The sequence below is a fragment of the Ceratosolen solmsi genome, unplaced genomic scaffold (assembly GCF_000503995.2).
Source record: "Ceratosolen solmsi marchali unplaced genomic scaffold, CerSol_1.0 scaffold70, whole genome shotgun sequence".
In the NCBI taxonomy this organism is placed as follows: Eukaryota; Metazoa; Arthropoda; class Insecta; order Hymenoptera; family Agaonidae; genus Ceratosolen; species Ceratosolen solmsi.
The window spans coordinates 912,132-934,631 of NW_011948448.1; the positions used below are offsets into that span (position 1 = coordinate 912,132).

At 35.5% G+C, this 22,500-nt stretch overlaps 1 protein-coding gene across 1 annotated transcript in view; it reads right to left on the reverse strand.

Annotated features, from left to right (window-relative positions):
- LOC105366379 (Fanconi anemia group J protein homolog) overlaps positions 1–22,500 on the reverse strand; it is a 114,972-nt gene that overhangs the window by 7,279 nt on the left and 85,193 nt on the right. The window contains exons 5-7 of the mRNA XM_011504801.1: positions 1,176–1,233; positions 1,013–1,111; positions 824–926 (exon numbers count right to left, since the gene is read on the reverse strand). Coding sequence (XP_011503103.1) covers positions 824–926; positions 1,013–1,111; positions 1,176–1,233 — 260 coding nt within the window. The remainder of the gene's footprint in view (positions 1–823; positions 927–1,012; positions 1,112–1,175; positions 1,234–22,500) is intronic.

A 22,500-nucleotide genomic window follows, 5' to 3' on the forward strand; every position in this document is an offset into this window, starting at 1 on the left:
TGACTCAACGTCAGTTGTAAATAAAGCTAAGTTTTGCAAGCAGATAATTTACGTTTCATTAAAGCGTCTTGTGCATTAATGTTTGCATAGGGACTTTTTCATTCACGATTACTCGATTTCAAAATCCATTTCATCGCTTATTTTCAAACTCTATGTATTTTCAACACAAGCACAAACAAACAAACAAACAAACAAACAAACGTACGCACGCACGCACACGTAAAATAGACTCTCTACAAATTTCATTAGATTATTCGAAAATTTTTATTATCTCTTAGCGTTACAGCCGTAATAATAATTTATACTATTGCGGTATTTGAGGTTCAAGTAAGTAAATATAATGTCGGTGCTATTGATAAAAAGCTTTTTAAATTGCGTAAACCGTCGTCGATGAAAAATCTATTAGATACTGCAATTTCAATCGCTTATTAATTCCCTCTAAAACATTCACTTTCCGCTCGTCTCATTTTATTACCCTCTGTTATTAAACACAAATCCAGATTGTCAGAATAAAGAAAGTATAAAGAAAGGCTTGAATCTCCGACTAATTCAGAGTTGAAAAAAACCTTGAAAAACTCCTCTCGGTAAAAGGAAGGCAATGGGGGGGGGGGGGGGGGGTTAGTAGTGTCTCTTTTATCTTAACAATTGTATGGCTTATAAATAAGATGAAGAATACGAGTAGATTGCAGAGAGGTAGATTTGGAATGATATTTAAACATAAATGCTCGATTGTCTATATTAATGCGTCGTAAGAGTTGAAATATCCTGGCAATGCATGCGCGCTCGTGCTCACGTGAAATTGTCTGGTTGTAAAGGAACTTACTTTGTTTCGAGGATCAAGTAGATCGTTGCACAGCTGGGTTTTACTTATACCCTTTGAGAAGGACTGTATACACGAATGCTCCCTGCTACTCAATACAGTCATCCTGCAGCACAAATAAATACAGAGTACATTGTCAGTACCGAGAGAAGATATCATTGTTTTTGGCAAATGAATTGAAAATATACGAACGGTATGTGTGCATAGGCGGTTTTTTTAAATTCTCGAATAACTTGTTCAATTTGCTTATGAGTCCGCGAGCTGTAGAATATTCTTGGGATCCGTAGCTTGCTAATTACGTCAATGAAATGTCAAAGCGTTCGTTGCCTCCTTGTCTAATTAAAATTATACTTACACGTTTTCCTTTGGGTTCTTATCATCCTGCAAGCTGGTTATGTACTCCGATAGCGTATCTGCAAGAGGTACAATTCCGTCAACGAGCGCAATTAATTGCGCATAATGCACGCTTTTCTAAATTATTGTGCCATCAATATGTCAGTAAGACATTGGTAGTGGAACAGTGATGCGAAATACCAATATGACAGGCAAGTTGTATGCCCTCGTTACATTTAAATATCGGTGTATTGGGTAATTGGGTGATTGGGGGATTGGAGGATGGGAGAGATAACAGCGCGACTCTTCCTATTTCCTTGAATGACTGGTATTTAGCATAGATCCATGGAATGGTACGCGGAAGTATGGAGCGCGAGGTAAGGGAAAAAAAAAATATCTTCGAGCGACGTCGAGCGATCGATCTCGACCAAATTCTGTGTCTGGATAGCGGGGCGACAGTTACCGGAAACTAGAGGGAGCTGAGAAGATCGTCTAGGAGGCAAAGGAACGAAGAGGGTAATCGACGGGGAGGGGGAGGGGGGGGGGGGGGCTGACTCGTTTGAGAAGACCAACGAAATCGAGGAACGAATTTTTCGTGCACATTTCGGCAATTATTTTATAGACGATAGATCTAAGAGCATTTAAATTCTACTATTAAATAACAATAATACGATAATACAGAGTTTTGCAATTGAACGATATCTCACTATTTAGTCAGATCAGACTCATCTACGCCAAATATAAATGAAATATTGATCATTGTATTGAGCAAATGCTCGGTTGCAATTCAATACCGATAATCTTAATTGGCATTCATTCCGCTAAATTGCTTGCCATTCGGAAATTATCAAAAAAAACATAAAGAGATATATAATTTTGGAGCTTCGCTTTTTGTTTGACGAATTGTCCGATGCGTACGAGCTTGCCTTCAAATATTATCAATATGATGAAATTAGCAAATTTTTATTCCGATATCGGGCTAATGGAGCACTGCAATGTATCGTGGATCAATAAGGAATGTTAATAAGGTATGTTGGCAGAGTAGGGCGGGCTTCACGTTAAAATATAGAGCGGCAGGAGCAAATGTTTTTGATTGAAATTTTCATTACGGTAATTTGTTAATTTGTTAATTACAAGCTTAGTATTGTAACATCATTTACGATTATTCATTATCGTCGTTATGTAAGGGCAGGCAATAATTTAAGAGGTCGTGCACCGTTATTATTACCATTGCATTAGAACTGGGACAGAGAGCGAAGGAACGCGAATTGGAAAACACTTGGGCGAGATAAAACCGAGAGAGCTTTCCCTTCCACAACTGACAAAGTCACACACCGAATAGTTTGGATCGACTTGAGGGCATTTTTACGGATCGATTCTCGTGGGGTCGTCTCGGTGTGTCCTCGAATGTAATCCGCATCGTAGTTAGGACGAGTCAAAGGCCATCGTTGTATGCCTTCGCTTCTTCACGATGACAATGGCCATTCGTAAATATACCTGCCCGCGAGCTGAGGTCTGCCGACAAATTCATCTTCCAATAGTTGAAGGATACGCCGGATTCGTCGATCGTTTGATCAAGGGACGAGTACAAGGGATTGCGATCGGCTATTTAATCGCTACATCGTACGACGGATTAAGCCAATTTAGCCAGGGATCGTGAATTTTTGACGGGCAGCGAATTCTCTCAGCTCAAGTCAATTTAGCTAGTTTAATTGTCAACATTCGGAATATCTGTAATTTTTATACTTTTAAAATTTTATCTTTTCAAAAGTATTGACAATCGTCGACATTTCTTTGCGTTGAAAAATAATTTTAACGACAATAATGTATATATATATATATATATATATATATATATATATATATCTTTTGTTATAAAGTTATAAAGTTTACAGTTATGTTGTACAGTTATAAAGTTATCAAGTCTATGCTTAAACGACAAAATATAAGATTAATAAAATTTAGCAAAGGGCATCTCATACCGACCATATTATCGTTCATTAAAATTTTCAAATAAAATTCAATAACCATTGTGTTATGAAATCTCAATGATTCATACTATCTACAAAATGTCTCGGCAAAGTGTACTTTTTGAGTAAATGGAAACACACACACGCACGCACGCACGCACGCACGCACGCACGCACGCACGCACGCACGTACTTTACATCACATTTTCATAGTCTATGTAATCATTTTATTATTTCTATAACATTATTGTCATTATCATTATTGTTATTGTTATTGTTGTTATTATTATTGTAATTTGGATACAATTGACTTTTTTTAAACAGACTGAAGAACAAAGAAAAGTGAAAAAAAAAAATCTAAATGAGAGGAGAGAAATATTAGGAAAATAAAATATCAGCAATGTATTTTTCAAGCACGTTCCACTCGCATCGTAAACTAATCCGGATAAAAACGTTTCATCCAATTTTCAAAAGGAATTTTTTCATTCGTCCGTGAATACTTGAAGCATATATACGATTTCTTTGTTAACTGAAGTTATACGACTAGAAGGAAAACAGTTAAGACGGCAAAACGAATCTTAATCTCCATTATATTTAAAAGTGAAAATGAAAACTATTTGGTGAAAGCTATCGAGCTTAAAGTGTATCTTTCAATCACCCGTAGGATTATCTTCGCGTTTAGGGGAGTCAGCGGATTTGATAACCGATCTCCTCCTGTGCTCACTTACAGCTTTGCTTTTCCATAAATAATTGAACAATTGCAAGGGATAAATCGAAACTGCTAGACGCGCTTTCATTAGGACTTTGCAGTTTTGTGACAAAAGGACAAAAGCGAGCGGCAGAATTACAACCTTTTCCCCCCCTTTTTATTTCTGTGACGAATAAATACACAAAGGGTGGTTAATAGTCCAGTAATTTATTACAGATCATTAAGCATATTCTACTTCAACATAAAACTCTTTTACATAAAATTCAATTTTTTCTTTCTCCCTAACCATCTTATTATTCCTTACATTGTATTGCAGTTTTAGTAACTTTTAACTTGATTTAATTTTAGCAGATAATATAGGCCGAAATCTATTTTACAAACACGTTGGATTAGCCCTAATTTTTAATATTTTAAATGCGAAAATTCATGTGCATAATGTACGTTCACGAAACAATGTTTCATCATATCATATTAAAAATCACCTTCGTCGAGTGAAAATGTCCAAGTGTCGAACGCACAACTTGATGTGCTGATGGATGGCACATGTGGTAATAAAAGTAATCGCACATTATTAAGATCAACGTACATACAGAAATGAATAGGCTAAAAAGTTAAAATAGTCAGTTGAGCCGTAGAGAATATTTTCCGACCAAAGGAGTTCACGTTATGGAGTCAATTTCTACCTTTTTGCGCTTATCCTTTACTCGAAAGGTTCTTTACTTTACTATCTCTCTCTCTCTCTCTCTCTCTCTCTCTCTCTCTGTGTCTCTCTGTCTCATTCTCTTTATCTCTCTCCGTGGTATAAGCTGCTTACTTAAAGTGGAGGAAAAATAGGAAAAGGAAGCCGATGAATGAAGGTTTGATGGGCCGATAAATGGGTTAGGAAAAAAAAGAAAAAATAGTAAATAATCGCAGTTAATGACATTGGATATTCAAAAAATTAAAGATAATGCATTACATTGCTGTATGAAAGTAATTAGAAAACAATTTTACTTCAATAAATTAAACGCTTTGACTGTTTGTATTAATATTAAGTTTTTGCTGAACAAATAATTATTATTATTTAAATATATCATTATTGCACAATAAGTTTATAATTCTTCACCAAATATCTTGTCTAGTTCTTATTAAATATATGACAACAAAGCAAGGAATCGCGGATAACAATCGTATATTCATGCACAACTAAATAATAGAAATAAAAAAATTGTATGAATTTATGGTGCATAAGTTAAGTTGCCTATTTTTATATTACATTATAATAATTTAAATTATAACAGTTAAATGGTAAAGTTGCACATAAATCATAGAATATATTCTTCATTTATATATTTAATTTCATTTTTTTTTTTTTTATTCATATAAAATGATAAAAGTAAGTGAAATAGTTTTCTATAAAAAAAAAAATATGCTCTAAGGAAAATGAATATTCTTTTTTAAAATTTATAATTGGAAAGCATATATAAGTAACTGAGCGAGGGATATTTTAAGCTAAAGTGATTATTAAATGAAATATTTTCAAAATAGCTTGAGTTTATATTATTCGGCAGTAATTTAAAAGTGAGTAAGTACGTCATGATAAAAAATTACAAAGGAATTATTGGCTCAACGGTACTAACATTATACATTTAACTCATTAGATATATGATAAAGTAGAGGGGCGCAAATGTTTTCGTGCAAGTATCGTGCTCGGTAGTACATTTTTGTACATTCATTTATGAATTATCGAATGATCATTGCGCATATCAACGTCTTCGATGATTATAATTGTTCCGTAGCGATAGTGAACGAGAAACTTAGATGGGGCTATGAGAGGAAATGAGGAAGAAGAAACATGTACAGATTGAACGAGTGAATGAGACTGGGGAGGCACTTGGTTAAAAAGAAGAGAAAAAAAGGAAGAGAAAGGTATGTTAGGAAGGGACGATGATAAGCGCTCTTGAGAGCAACGAGGAGAAAAAAAAGAAAAAAAAAAGATAAAGATGGTCATGGAGCGACGTGCAGAGAAAATCAACAAAGAGAAAAAGAGCACAGAGCGAAGGACAATGACAGGAATAGTTGAATGCATATAAATAGAGATATAGAGCGTTACGGTGATTGAGAGAATGAGTTTCACAGTAAAGTAAGTAGATAAATAAGGAAGGGAGGCAGAGCGTCAAGCTGAACAAGAGAGTGAGAGAGGGAGTGCAATAAGAGGAGAGTCTCGGGATGGTTACACGTTGCTCGGGGTGTTTTACCTCTTCTCTCTCTCTCTCTCTCTCTCTCTCTCTCTCTCTCTCCCTCTGTCTCTCTCATCTGTCTTTTCCTATTTCTCTCTATCTCCTCCACGGATGCCGAAGAGCGAATATGGGACTTTGATTGGCATACAGAGGGTTAAGAAGGACCTCGACGACGGCGAGGTTGTCGAAGGAGAAAAAGGGTGCTCCCGTGAGCGGGGGTTGGAGGGGGGAGGGCAATGGGAGAGCGCAAGGCCGGAGGGTGTGGTTGCCTAGCAACCGACGATACGCACATCGCCGACACTAGCTTCCCCCCTCGAAGTCCTCCATGTAGCTTCGCGAGGACGCGTACAGTCCTCCGAGGAAGTTATTTCCGGACGCGCCTCGGACACTTTTAATCGAGGGAGATGCTCAAACTCGCGGAAAATTACGAGGAGTAACACCTACTCGGGATCAGGATGGCCAAACGCTCCTCTAGGTGCTTTTACCGGCGGATGACACCATGATGTTGGACATGTCACTGTCTATCCAAAGACAACACTGCCTGTTTTTTTGATAAGAATCTTATCTTATATTTGGCGTAATCTTATTAAGGTAATGAACAGGATAATTTTGAAAAGCTTCACGAGAGAGCCGCGAGAGTCATGATTAATGAAAATTCGACGCTTGACGATTACATGCATTTTAGCGCATAACAATATATTTGCTTTCTTCGCCTTCTAAAATACGATTTCATTTGTACTTAAGGCATGAAAAGTTTTCTGCAATTATTAATAAGCTCAATGCCATCTTTTTCAAATACTTGATAATATCAAAGACTTGCGAGTTATTAAATTTCATAGTGCAACGTGTTATTTATCTTGCACGATATTTTAAGATAGTTATTTGTTTAATAATTTTATTTTTAACTTTTTTTAATAAATGGAAATTTGATAGCTTGATTCTGAAAGTCATTGTCAGATTATATTTAGAAATAGAAATGATATTTTTTAAAAGGATATTTTATAGGATTTATTGATTGTCTTTTGAATTATTGAACAACGAAGTTATAAAATATTTTATGCTATTTTAATTGTAATTGAAATTCTATTTGTTTCAAATAGAAGACTTTCTTTCACTTCAATCGGATGTAGTAATAACTTTTAAATATAATAATCGTCAATAGAACAATATTTTCTTTAGTTGATGATTACTGCCTTATTAATTGTGACAAAATTTATAATTAACGCTATACGCAATAAAATATATAAAAAATTTAATATCATTTTATATATTCGGAATTGCATTACGAAGTTAGATCAATGTAAATCAACGTTATTGGATTATGAGACTTTTAATGTGTGATAAATTTTGCACATTTCTGGGTTAGATATTATAATTAATTAGGTTATTGTCTTGGCTCGCGTAATTTGGTAAACTGGAGGCATTAATATGCAAAAAAAAAAAATTTCCAATCAACGCAAAAACTTTTCGTCGATCTCGTATTGCCCTTTCCTTATTCACTGCAATAGCTATTCTTTATATTTTCTATCTGTAATTACTCGACAAATAATATCGTATACGCTTATGCAAAAGTAGGCGCGCACGGGTAGAACAATGAGTAGTGGGAATTCGCATTTTTGCAAGTACAGTGAGAGGCATAACGTCGGAAACGACATAACTCGCTGTTGGTAAACGTTATCCACTGGCTTTATGAGATTCCCGTTAGAGGGCACTTTATCCGTACGCATCCTGAAGGACATTATTAACAATTATGATTTAAAAGAGCTAAGCAGTATGGTTTTTACAATATGACATCGATTTTTGTCACGGGGTACTCGTGAAAAAAAAAGTTTGATACACGTGATGAATACACAAATCTTATTGCTCGAGAGGTCGTCAATATACTAAGTTAAAATTAGAAATTAGACATTTGGATCCAATTTTCTTTTTCAAATTTCAAATTTGGCCATATGTATGTAAAATATAGACAATCGGCCAATGGTCATAGAGGTTACTACTATAAGTCGAATAAAAAAATTTATTAATAATGTTTACAAAAATATATTGCATCGCGAACTCATTAAGTTCATTCAAACATTCGAAGGTTCAGGTGAGACGCGACATTAATGTAAATGCGTAGAATTTATCTATTAAATTACAGACTTCATTAACGGTTTATTTTTGCTATTCGATTGAAATACATTTGATGCCCATTCGATTACCTCCAAAACAGAAATTTTTTTTCTCATATAAAGTTGAAAGATCGCAAATCGAAGAACAATTTATAATTTTCCGGTTGTATGATTTTTCATGATATGGCTAAATACTAAACAAATCACCATCTACATGTATTTTTTATATATCAAACCATCTAAACATAACATTACTAATTCCAAATCGCGCATTAATACTTATTGCATTACACGTGTATCGGAGTTTACAAAAATTAAGTATACCAATAATAATATTATGTTTGTTGCAATATTGTAGCTGCTTCCTCATTACATTCATTACACTTAACATAGATTATTGTTTTACATATTGAGTGAACGCATGAGATAGAATAATACATTCAAAATTATTATTGATAATAAAGGACAAAATAGGGGAATTGGTTATTTTTACGAGAATTTGGTGCACGAGGTATGAAGTAAATAAAGTAAGGCGAAATTCTGCTGAGGAAATTGGAAAACAAAACAAAAAAAATATATATATAAACAAAAAAAAAACATATAAAAGAAGTAAACACACAGAGAGAGAGAGAGAGAGAGAGAGAGAGAGAGAGAGGAATAGAAAAAAAAATATAACCGCTAGGAGAAAGTAGAAACGGAAATTGAGAGGGGCAATTAGCTGCGAACGTCCTCGAAATGTGAAATACAAGTACGCTCAACGATGCTTTTACTTATGCATCATTTTGTACGACAATAAATTTACGGGTATGCCAACACGCTCGGAAATAACTGCTGCTGATGCTGATGCTGTTGTCGTTAAAGCCTACAGCCTCCGTGAATATTAAAATATTCGCACTCGCAATATAAACTCGATAGTGGCGTTTTATGCACTTTTCGTGAGACGAGCTTTTCTTTAAAGTAGCGGCGCGTCGACAGAAAGCCGCGCGAAGACCGTAGTATTTTCATGAATGTATGTGTTTATCCATTTATGTGTCTGTTCATTTTTCCATTACATTTGGCCGTTTCATCGAGCGCATTGCATTTGAATTTTATGGAGTTCGACCGTTCGCTTCCCCGCGCAATTCCGTCATTTCGACGCTTATACTTTTCCAAACGCATTTACAACTCGTCGACAAAGTGGCAAGGACTAACTTTTAAGGATACGCGTAGCCCGAGGCGATCGCTTATCATCTCAATTTTATCAGCCGAAGGTGGTTGGGACTTTACCTTGGCTTAACCACCGATTGCCATTAGCTGCCCAACGACAAAGCGAAGCTCTCTCGTCAAATCACTCGCCCGCAGCTCAATAATCATTTTCTTTATCATCGGTCATTCGTCGATCGCTATCCCAGGCGACAAAAAGAAACTGATCTGCCTAGCCAATACTGCAAGCTCGTCGACGCCTATATTATAGACATTGAAAACATTGCTTAACCACCTCCGCCCCCCCCCCCTACGATCTACCTTAAAGCTCAAATACTTTTATCATTACATCATATATTAGGACAATTGGCCAATCAGCAAACCAACTCCTTAATCAATAAAAATTCAACAGCGATTTCCCAATCAAAATCAAATATCTGTCTAAGAATAGTGACGGTGTCGTGTAATAATTATCCAATTGAAATCACGGGGCCATGATGTACATCATCTCTCCACTCGAATAAGCAAACAAACAAACAAACAAACGAGTAAAGAGCAATTTGGCAAATGGCACGTTAGGCCAAGTCCTCGCTCTTTTTAATTCGCCATATCCCAAATTTTTTGCGCGCCTTGGCATTAAAATCGTAATAGCTGCTTTGTTCGTTAATAGTTGCCGGTTGGCCCGCCACTCTGTTCTCTCTCTCTCTCTCTCTCTCTCTCTCTCTCTCTCTGTGTCCATCAACTGCACGCGATTCGCGACGTTAATTAAGAGTTTCGAGTAAACATGCAGAGGCAATACTCCGGCGGTGTGATTATGATGTCAGCAGAGGCACAGCGAGGCGGCGCACCTCGTCCATATTAACTGGCCCGGTCGAGAAATCCAGCACCGAGCGTAGCCGCATCGCGACACGGCCGATCCCCGATTATCGGACCCCATTTCGCCCCAATCGCGTCCAGCCTCGCGCACCGATTCATTCGTACAAAGTGATTGGAGCCCGATAATTTTCAACCGCATTCGCGCGTGGATGAGCACGTGGCCAAGAGCTTTCCGTGAGCAACCGACGAGCTACTCCACCCCACCCACGCGCCGTGAGAATCGCGCGTGTTTATATTTTCACGTGTAGGCGTCGGCAATTATTTACGTCGTTTTTTCTTTCTTTTTTTCTTAAACGCATTTTGATGAAGTTCGATCCAACTGGGAATGAACGCATGCGTAGAGGTATTCAATTTATTTAATCCCAGGCATATTTCATGGCAATGTAAAAAATTAATGAGAATTACGGGCATCGTTTTTATTTAGTTGAATTTCAGCTTTCTCTCTGTCTGTTTGTATGTGTGTGTGTGTGTCTCTCTGTCTCTCTCTCTCTCTCTCTCTCTTTGTCTGCCTGCCTGCCTGCCTGCCTGCCTGCCTACATGCCTGCCTGCCTGCCTATCTGCTGCCTGCCCCCTGCCTTTAAAAATTGACACAAATATTTTCATTGCAAATAGCAATCGACACGTCGCAACAACACCGTGCAATTCGTGTATAATCGTCCGATTGACGTCATCTTTATTGACAGTTGGCTAACGTCATTGCCTTTTTCCCTCTATTTTTGTGTAATTTTTATCGATACCTTACTATGCCAATTTGCGCCAATTTGACGAAATATAAAAATATTTCATTTAATGATCATTATCATAGACGGTTTGCGTGATTAATACTGATTAAATCTATTCTTTATAAGATTATTCTTCCTCTTTAATCAGAGCTATTCGTTCGTTATTGACAGGATTCATGAAAGAAAATAAAAAATAACCAATAAATCAAGGCTTACATTTTCGTGACGATAGTCGCGCAATCGTCAACTTCCAACCCACTCCAACACAAAATTAAATTTAATGCTGCATTTACAACAAAGACGATCGAGAGGACGTGTTTGTGTTAATCTCCGCCCATATCTTCCATTGCACGTTTTTATTAAACGACATCTAATAAGGATCCGGCTTTTCTGCATTCAGTAATTATCGGGCTTAATAATAATTGTAAAAATCAAGCTCTTCGAATAAAATGATGAAAAATTATTCCCTGATGTCGCGCTCGAGCTTTCACGTTTCATTATTCTCATTTCGTTTGGCAAACAAGATCCATGGAATATAGCTCATGGCACTCGGTACAATTACACGCAATATTGCCCCTTTTTCCCGCACGAAAAATGCTACAAAGTCCGATGAATTGGGCCGGGGGGGGGGGAGGGGTGAGGTGCGAATGGGATGAAGGAAAAGTGAGGAGGAAAAGAAGACACTCTTATTCATTGATTTTCAGGTTTTCAACTTATTACAAACGTCATTCTCTCTCAGCCTACCTCAGCCCCCCTCGCTTCGCACGGTTTCCACACCACCCGATGCTCGATAACAAATTATGATTATGTAACGACCGTCAAAAACAGCGTACTATGCTCGAGACCCTGCGTATCGAAGAAGTCCAAATTCCAGAGAAAATTTTAACTAATGCGGGATAATGGTATTGGAGTACTTTTGCAAAGAGGTTCAAAGTACAAGAGATGCTTGAACGAATAAAATTGCTAATAATTGTGAGGCCGATATATATATATATATATTGGGGTATATGTATTATGGTAGAGCTATAATACGATAATGTGATAATTATACTGGAGTGGTGAAAAGTTAAATATTAATACTTATACGATTGAAAATCAAAGGTAAAATGCCGATTTGTAAGTTCATGATGAAATTGAGGTGTATAGCAGGGAAACAATGAAAAATTACACCAATTATCGTTATCGATCGTATCACAACACTAAATTAATTACATTGAATGTCAAATTTAACATAACGTAGCTAAAATTTTCTATAAATCCTAAAATTCAAGATTTTATTTAATACTTGACATTTGAATATTAATATATTTATCATTACAACATTCTATTGCATTTTGTTTAATAATTATTATAAAGTCCTCGGTACTTAAATTTAAGAACAAACTGTACATATTACACGTTTGAGACGGTAATTGCATATCTCTTTAAAAAAAGAAAAAAAAAAAACGAAAAAAACTTGATTTAAATGACTTAAAAACTTATCGTCTTAGATATTAGTGTTTATTAGTAAGTAAAGGTGATATGGCATTTATCCAATTAAAATACATAAACAATCTTACGCGAAGATGGTAAATAATGTAAATAATTAATATGATTTATTTTTCTCGCAATCCCAATTGTTTTTCATGATAATCAACGATATTACACCTTAGATGATCGATTATTTAATGGCAATAACAACGAAAACAATACATTGATAAATAGTAAATGGCGCTATCGCATATTGTACGTGATACATATTTCATATTTTTCGATTAATTGCTTATCACCTTACATTAGGAGGTCCAAGCAATGTTTATTATTCATGAAAAATTACAGAATTAAAAAATAAAGGATAATTACTTGCCATTCATTCATATTAAATCATATTTTTAATAAGACTTTACATTAACAGGATGTTGTTTAAGCGAATTATTAGATTAAGACGGTAAGTAATTGGGGACCGCTCGCGAAAGCTACTCATGTCATAAAGATTGATTAAGCTACGAGATATGAAGCAGACAGCAATTTAGCATCTCTCACCAAGTGTTGCGGAGAGGGTCAACATCAAACGAAACGGTTTGGTAAGAGTTTCCCGTCCATAAAACTATGGGGGCACATCGTCCTGCTGATATTATTTGCTTCTAGCTAGGAGCCAAGTTGTTCAGGTGAGGAGGTCCTTTTCAAGGGTAGTTCACTTGTAAAATTTATAAATGCCGAAAGTGCCGAGTGCTCTTAATCATTAATTAATAATTACAACATCGCCAGCGACTTTCACCATATATTTCATATCTCGAAATATCTGAAAATGTCGAGTACAATTGCGTCGAATATTAATACTAAATAATCCACATAGTTTTGCATTAATTTTCTTACCTAAATTATGCATGAATTTAATGTATAATTAAAATGAGGAGCCTAATTGTATCGATCAAGTCTATTTAATATGCTTGAAAAAGAAAATTCGAGAGTTGTAAGAATTAAATCGAAGATTTATATTAATTTTTAACTTTTCAACTGAATTTAATTTCTTCAATGTCAATGCTTTAATATTCGATATTCCGTACTCGATAATCCGTATTTTAATTAAACACACATTTCGCTTGCTTTATGTTACGGGAAAACTTATCGGAAAATCCAAGCAATCATTTGGCTTAAATGCTAATAAATGTGCGTAAAGAGAAAAAGCGAAATCAGCATAATATCACCAAGTCAAATGAGAAAATAAACGTCTACGAAATTGTAAAATAAGACAAGGTCGAAGATATTTTTCAGCAAAATGATTTACAAGCTACCGAGATATACATTATTCGCGGATAATAAAATTTCAGAAAGTTGTAATACTTGGGAGCACGAGCGCTGTCGCATCACATAAGCCAGTGATTTTAAATGCTAATTAAATCGCATGGATTTTAAATTTTATCAAAGCGAAAACAAACCAAACCCCCACTGCTCATCGCGTTTATTAATAATCAAATGAAACTCCAACGATTAGGGAAGCAACGCGCTCGGTCTTGTCGGAGCATCGAAAATTTCTTTCCAAGTCGTCAGGGCATCAATCGCGTTACGCGTACCGAGGAAATTTAGCGTCGGCAAGAGCCTATGGCCCGTGCTTCGGCTAACGACGGTAAAAGGTAGCGCTAACGAAATTCTGCATGACGGCCGTGAGACAAACATCCTTCGCTCTTCATGCCTCCGAGATTTCCGCTACTAATTGCCGGCGTAGCATCGCAGGGGATTGAAGAGGAAGATGCTTTCCACGCGCCCTATCGCTCGTGCTTTTACCACTGGGGAAGAATATTCGAGGCTGAGTAGGACTTTATAGGTAAGAGCTGAATTGATTAATATCGTAATTCTCGAATCGGGAGAGATTAATTGAGACTAAGGTCTTTTCGCATCATTCAATGGCTATTATATATATATATATATATATATATATATATATCAAATATTTGTTGATTATATTGAGAAATCTATTAAAATACACCTATCTCTTTTTGTAAATAAATAATAATTATATATACTCTCTCTATATCTCTACATCGAATCTTTACTATTTTCGGCTTTCTGTTCTTAATGCATCACTCTCTCTCTCTCTCTCTCTCTCTCTCTCTCTCTCTCTCTCTCTCTCTCTGTTTTTCCACACAAACACAAAACAAGTTCTGCTGGTCTTACGTACTATGTACGGCATCAAAGGGCGTGGTTAGTTGGAGCGCGAGTATATGTAACCCTGTGACCCGAACAAACTTCGGGTACATTTCCGGGCAATTCCGCTCGACCAAAAAAAAAGTCGTAAAAAAGCAAGATAACAACGCGTGATAATCACGGACAATTTCCTCTCCTTGCGCTACTGAGTTTTATTGACATGATGGTGTTGGGTCGGCCATCTTGGCTCGTGGCACCCCAGGGCGCTTGTATGTCGTGTCCCCTCCGCGTGACACGAGAAACAGGAGAGTCACACTCCTTCTCTCTCTCTTCCTTTTTCTCTCTGTGCGAGTTTGCGCGCGTGTGCACGATGCACAATATGACCAGGGTTGGTAAGAGTAGGATGAAGAGAGAGAGAGAGAGAGAGAGAGAGAGAGAGAGAGAGAAATGGAAGAGACACCAGTTCAGCCAACCCCGGTTAGCTCCCAGGGGTTGCTTGTCGCCATGGCGACCCGTAGCTCCCCGCGCCCGATGTCCGACCCCCTCAGCCCCGAACGTGCAGGGATGCGGCGGCGGCGTGCGTATGGGTCGCGGAGAAGTGGCGACTCCACAGCTTCCATCCTTGCCTTCTTTGGTGTCACTGCGCTGCTACTCCGATGTTCCACCTTCCTAGTGGTTACTCCTTTTTGCGCGACTCGTTCCATCTTTTTCCGTGTCAAAGAGCTCTAGGGAAGGGACTTGAAGCGAGCCAAGCAGAGCCGAGTCGAAAGACAGAGATATTGAAAGATAGAGATAGATTGGTAGAAAGGAGAGAAATATATATATATATATATATATATATAACATCGTTGACGTGTCTTTTCCAAGAGAGCCTCGAGCGACTTCGGTATGCCCCTACGCAGGCACCACGAGACCGCAGTATCTACATGTCGACAACGCGTTAATGAGCTCCTCTCCTCCGCATTCCCTCCCTTTAGCTTCTTTCAAATCCGAAAAATCTATCTCTACATTCCTTTCTCTCTCTCTCTCTCTCTCTCTCTCTCTCTCTCTCTCTCTCTCTCTATCTCTCTCTCATTCATTCTTATATACATATATACTGAAATGTGTGCCTGTGCGCGCGCTCGCCCGTCTTTATACATACATACATACGTACACACACACATATATATATATATATATATATATATATATATATACGCATCCGGTTTTTCTTTTGCTGCCTTACTCGACGGCGCTTCCGGGAAAGCTTCTTTTTTACAATTTCTTTTCATCTCTCCATTCGGCATATATTTGTCCTTTTTCTTTAACTTTTCCTTCATGCGACAAGTTATGTTACGATTATTTAAAAAAAGTTTCTTTATACAATGTCAATTGTTTTCTCATTCGGCTCTCTTTTATTTCAAACATTGTTTCTTTTTGTAAGGAGTATAAAAGGAAAAAGGGGCGTTAGATGAAGCAAAGCTTATTATTTAAGTAATAATCAAATTGAATGTTAATTCGTTATTCACATTTTTCACTATCAAATTTTCGATATAGAAGCAGCATATACATAAAGTTAACCAGAAATATTTTTCATTTAAATTATCGTACAAAAAATTTATTGTTACACATATATATGAAATATATTAATACGTATCTACATACGTATATGCTTATATTTTTTGAATAAGCGACAAATTTATATTAAGAACATTAATTATATTTGTGCATAAACGATATCCATTTATTTTTAATAGAATTAATCGTTCAAAAATTGCCAATTGTAATTAATTATCAATACCAAATCTATGTATGTATCCTGTTGCAGACATTTTAATTTGTTCAAGTTAAAATAAATAAAAAATCAATTTTTAATATTTATACAATACATTATATGGTATTTTAAATAAAATAATCAAAATTCCGTTGAGTCTCGTATAGATTAATCGTTAAAATTTGTTGATTATGAAATTTTATCTATAACGCGCAGTAATTATAGGCACAAATAATATATTAAAAATGCAAATGATTATTTTAAATTTTCTTCGCCATCATCAATTAATTAAGCGTAATGATTTAGTATTTTCTCTGAAATCCTTTGGGCACTGATGTTATCATTTCAGGTTGAAAGCATTCAATATGATAAATTTTTAATGTAAATATTTAGATACATAGATATGGAAAGTATTAACGAAAATTAACATTTGACATTTGACATTACGTTATTTTATTTGAATGTTATGTAATATCGAAAAGTAATAGCAAATTTTTATGTTATAGATTGATGTTTCAATAACAGTTTAATTAATAGAATAACTTATTTAATTATTATATATGGAATATTTGAGAAAATTCCCTAATTAACTTACTGCACAAATCTAATTTTTGATTATGAAATAATTAACAATACGGCTATCAATTGTGAATTATATATTATATTTTTAAATTAAAATATTCATTCTACAATCTTTTTCTCGATAGTAATTATACACACATAGCCAATTTATCTTCATTACGTATTTTTTTTATTATTATTATTTTTTTTTATTAATTATTAATGATTAAAATAGCGATTAAGAGAGGTTTAGTTAATCTTTAATAAATATAAAATTGCCTTTATCTCGACTAGCAAATGAATATTATTTAATTTTTAAAAATTTATTTTTTTTCCTTGCCACAAGTACTTTCGGTCACTTTAATACATAGATTTATTAATTATTGGCTTTTCCTTTAAAGCGCTACACAAGTATTTTCTATTTTAAATAGTAATTTATAGATTAGATTAAATGAAAAGTATAATATTGAATTTCATTCCAACGTATTATATAACATTACAGTGTTGATATGGAAAGGAATAATTAATAACTTTTCAAGCAACGAGTAAAATAGGATATATAATGTTTTTAATTGTTGTAATCGTAATGATAAATAATAAGAGAAGAATAATTATGAGATATAAATAATATTATTAAAAAAAAAAAAAGTATAGTAAAGATTATAATAGAATAAGATTGTAGTTCCGATTATAATAAATAAAATGAATCGTACATTAGACTTGTTGTACTTTAGGTTTAATGGATGCTAATCGTATGCAGCCTTTGTAATATCATATCTGGAGCATAAAATTTGTAAATATAATCAAATTCAGACAACTATGCAATTTGCATACAGAGAATGCATAAGCAAAAGCGATAATCACGGATAAAGAAAAGGAGAAAAGAAGAAGAAAAAGAAACGGAAAATGAAGATGATGATGATCTGTAAACCAGTTTGTCAATGTATCCAGATTTGGAAAAGTGTAAAAGAAAATCAGGGGATTGGGTCGCTCTGACGTTCGACGGCATTTCACTTCACCCGTCGTTTGCTTCTTCGTGCAAATTTATGCTTTCCAGTGTTGCGAAACATTGCATCTGCGATGTTTTTTAAATGTTGCCGTAGTGGCGGCTAAGAGCGAGAGGCTCGTGTCGCGCTTGGCGCGATGGAAAGTTTGGAAAGGGCCGATAAATGATTTATTTGGATGGACAGAAAGAGAAGACTGTTAATTAGCTCGACGCTAGGCGCCACTCATCGCCGTATCTCCATTATTAATTTACCCTTTTGACCTTTTGACATTCCGCACGCATCGCGCCAATTGTTTTTTTCCGGCTGAACCAACGGATTCTTAATCACCCAATGGTCAGCGACTTAACGAGGCTTATCATTCATGGGCACATTTGATTATCATATTATCGATATTGTCGACTACGATTCGAGTATCGATTCTCGGTCTTTTGAGCTACGTTTAGAGACTTTATGCACCTATGGTTGGCATTGTTAGACATTGACATTCGTAAGTATGGTTTTTTTCTTCTAAATATTTTATAAATATAGTTTTTATTATACCAGTTTCACATTCATCACTCTTGATACTTTGATTTTTTTTTTAAATACCAGATTTATACAACTCTAAGTTGGTACTCTTCGGTATAAAAAAGAAAAAAAAAAAAGGGCCTAGGTTAAATGTGCTACTACTATGCCTTTCGAGAACCTTTATGGATCTTTATCTTGCAAGTATTTTTTCGATTTACAAATGACAATTGACCATTTAGAAAATATTCAATATCATAATTCATTGACGATTTCATATTTCGACTTTCATTTTAAAATCGCATTATCCATCCGATACATTCGCTTATCTTTTAATAATTGATTTAGTACAAATAATTGTTCGGTGATTGTTCGTTTTGAAGATAGTATTTATCTTTTTTCAAGATATCCTTTTCTTTCATGATGAAAAATTAATTCTTAAAATTTCTTCTCCAAACCAGTTATTTTTATATATAAAACACAAGTTTTTACTTATGTGCTGCACGTAAAATGTTGGACGAAAAACCTGTTCGATCGTGGATTCTTTTTCAAAATGGCTGCCTACGTTTAATCAGATGTAATACCAATTTTACTAATATAAACTATTATAACGATATTTTCTTACACAGACAATATATATATATATATATATATATATATATATATATATATATGTGTGTGTGTGTGTGTGTGTGTGTGTGTGCACAAAAGATATTACTGTACAGATTTTTCATTTTTTATTATTTCTAAAAACTTTTTAAAAAATTAGCTCACCTTAATTAGGCATCATCATTCATCCACATTACGTTTCAAGTAAAAAAATTTATAATGAATTTAATCAAATTAAAATAGGCCAATATATGTAGGAATAATATTTAGTCGGTTTTTAAATTATGTCGATGCTTACATCAGTGTATCAAAATATAAAATTAACTCTCGGTTAATCAACATTGTGCAAACACAGTATTCAAACCTAATAATTATCGCTTGATGTGCATAAATTATTTTTACTATAATATTCGCAATAAGCTTCAACTTAACTTACGCACGCATTCGTTTGTATTATACGAGCTCAAGAATTAATGAGAAATATCTTAAGTAACTTTCAATTTCGAGATATCGATAATGATTGCCGACCAAAGCCATTTACGATTCATTTTTTTATACAACCTCGTCAATATACCCTAGGGGAAGTAAAAGACACCATAAAGATAAAAAGCGAACGAAATGAGTTGTATCCATCTTTCTCCCTATCATTTCATTTACAATCTAAAGAGCATAAGGACGCGCATATTGGGCTAAAAAAAAAGAGGGATTAAAGAAAGCTCGCATGTAGACTAACCGTAGGTACGAATAAAATCCATCAGCCCCTGCTCGGGCTTGCGGTAATTTGAAAGGTTCCACGGGCCTATTAATAGGCATTATATTTAGAGTTGGCATTATGAACCGGAGATTTTTATGGGGCCTGTCATGGTCTAATAACTGGTTCTAAGGCCCTCTTCCCTTTCTTCCCTCCTCTACACATGTACACTCTATATCTCTCTCTCTCTCTCTCTCTCTCTCTATATATATATATATATATATATATATTTATCTATCTATCTGTCGGTGACGCGCACGCACGCACGCATGCACGTACGCATAGCATTAAATACAAATCACGTGCAGCTCTACTCCGCTCGTCATGTATAATGGCGTCGGCATTATCCATTTCACTAATACGACAGAGACGTGATACATCAAAGGAAACCGTGAGAGTAGACGCGATCGATCGGCGTAGGAGTAACGGCGGACGATTATTAGTCGGCAAGTTTATCACTTGGGCGTCGATTCAAAGGCTTCGGACCCACTCGCTTACATGAAATCAAGTATATCCCGCGGGGGTGGCTCATGGTAGGGCGTTATCGACAATCAGCGAGGGGTGCCTTTGTGTAGACCGCCCTCGCGGCCACTACGACTCTCTCTCTCTCTCTCTCTCTCTCTCTCTCTCTCTCTGTGTTAACCGAGATAAGTAACAATGGCTTCTGTTTGGGACCGAGTTGGTGCGCAGGTGGGACCGTTTAGCTTGGGTCTCCGGCCCAATCTTGCCGGCTAATACGGTTTTGCAATTGCGAAACAACGGTCCTCTCGATCTCGCTGGCTCCATTCTAGGATAGAGGAGGTAAGTAGGGTAAGAGGCAAATATTTATAAAGAATCAAGCACGACGCCGAAGAATTAACTTCTTTCTTCATTAAACGCATAAGGGCTAAAATCATTTATTCGCCTCTCCCCTCTCCCCTCCCCCCAACTTTATTCTACACGTGCACAATTGTATAATTATAAATTAGCTTTTATTTGTCAAGTTACGTTTTCGAACTCCAACGGACTTCGAAACTCGCTTTAAAGCTTTAATAATGTTGCATTCGAGTGTTAAATAAAAGCCGATATTAGATTATATCCGATGTATTAAAATTTTAATGCTACGTTGTTGTTATTACTTATACTATATGGACATTATGGTGGTGTCAAAAAAAAAAAAACTATAAGAAATTTTACAGTATTTCTTATTTTATTATTTCACTTTTATTAAAATCACTTTATTAATATATTCGTCACAACATAACAAGAATTGTGAGGCAATAATGTTCGTTTCACCATTGAATTTGTTGTTAATGTTCTCTATACGGTCGATCTTGAGAAATTATAATGTCACAAATAACTTATCACAATTTGCCATTAATTATCAGTAATTTTTATGCAGAATAACGTACTATTTATAATAGAAATACAACGGTAGTACGTAACGCTAAAGTAAACGGTTGCATACAGAAATGGTTGCAGCGCCAAATATCGGCTAACATAACAATAATCGTAATACGCATTCTAATCTGTGAATATTTGCATTGAATTACCATGGAGCAACATACTATTTTCAAAAAATCTATCCTAATGAAACAAATCAGCACATTAAGTGGGTGGCGCTGCAAAACGAATGAACTTTCATCCGAATGGCGAAAAAATGTAGATACGCCAAAATTTATATTCGAATGATTGCACGATGTACTAAACCAATATAATATCCGAAATGTAGCGTTGCTTTTAGTATATGTATATCTCGAGGATACATTATCCCTTATGAGGACACGTAATGAAATTGTTCAGTATCCCCCGGATCTTCCGCTCCCTTGTCGACCCTGCATGTGCGCGCGCACCAAGCAAAGTTATACAAGTGTGATGTACAAACTACCGATCCACACATGTGCTTGGGTAATTGATAGCGAAAGAGAATTGGAAAGAGAGAGAGAGAGAGAGAGAGAGAGAGAGAGAGAGAGAGAGAGAGATGACGATATGAACGACGACGAGGAGGGATACGTTTAGTATACGTGCGGGCGATCCGCGTCCTTGATAAACGTTACAATTTGGCTATCGCGCAAACGAAAAAAGGGTTGAAGAAGCTCATCAGCCTACCAAATCCCCAATGGTCATTATGGCGTTCTACAATTATGTTCTTCGTTGGTGTTATTAATACCATCTTCACCCGTTTCTATTTACATTCATATTTTATCAAAACGTACTGTTTGTAAATGAAATTTCATCACGTTCTTATAAAACTTTGAAAACGATATTCTCCTCATTAGTGTCATTAATTTCTAATTCACGTGCAAATATCAAAATTATTAAAAATTGTTCAACTAACTCTAAGCTTCATAACGACGAAATAATATTGTTGTTTCGATGATATAATTGATGAAACGCATCGAGACACTTTTTTATTAAAATATTCGTATAAATGGTGAATTGACCAATATTTAACTAATAATGACGCGTATGATTGTGTGACATTCCAGTACCATTGAAATAATCAAAATACATTTGAACAAAAGAATTACTCACTCGCCAATTATATGAAGCCCTAAATGATAAATTAATCCAAATACATTCATTTATTAAAAAAAAAAAAGTTTGGACGTCATTAGGTATCATTAAATTACTATAGACAGTGGAAGTTTCGAGTCATAAAAGTGGAGAGATTTGTTGATGCGGAGAAAGAATGTGAAAAAGGAAAAAAGTGGTTACCAAGTGGCACCAGTCAAGTTTTTATTATCTCCGAGATGTATCTAATGATAAA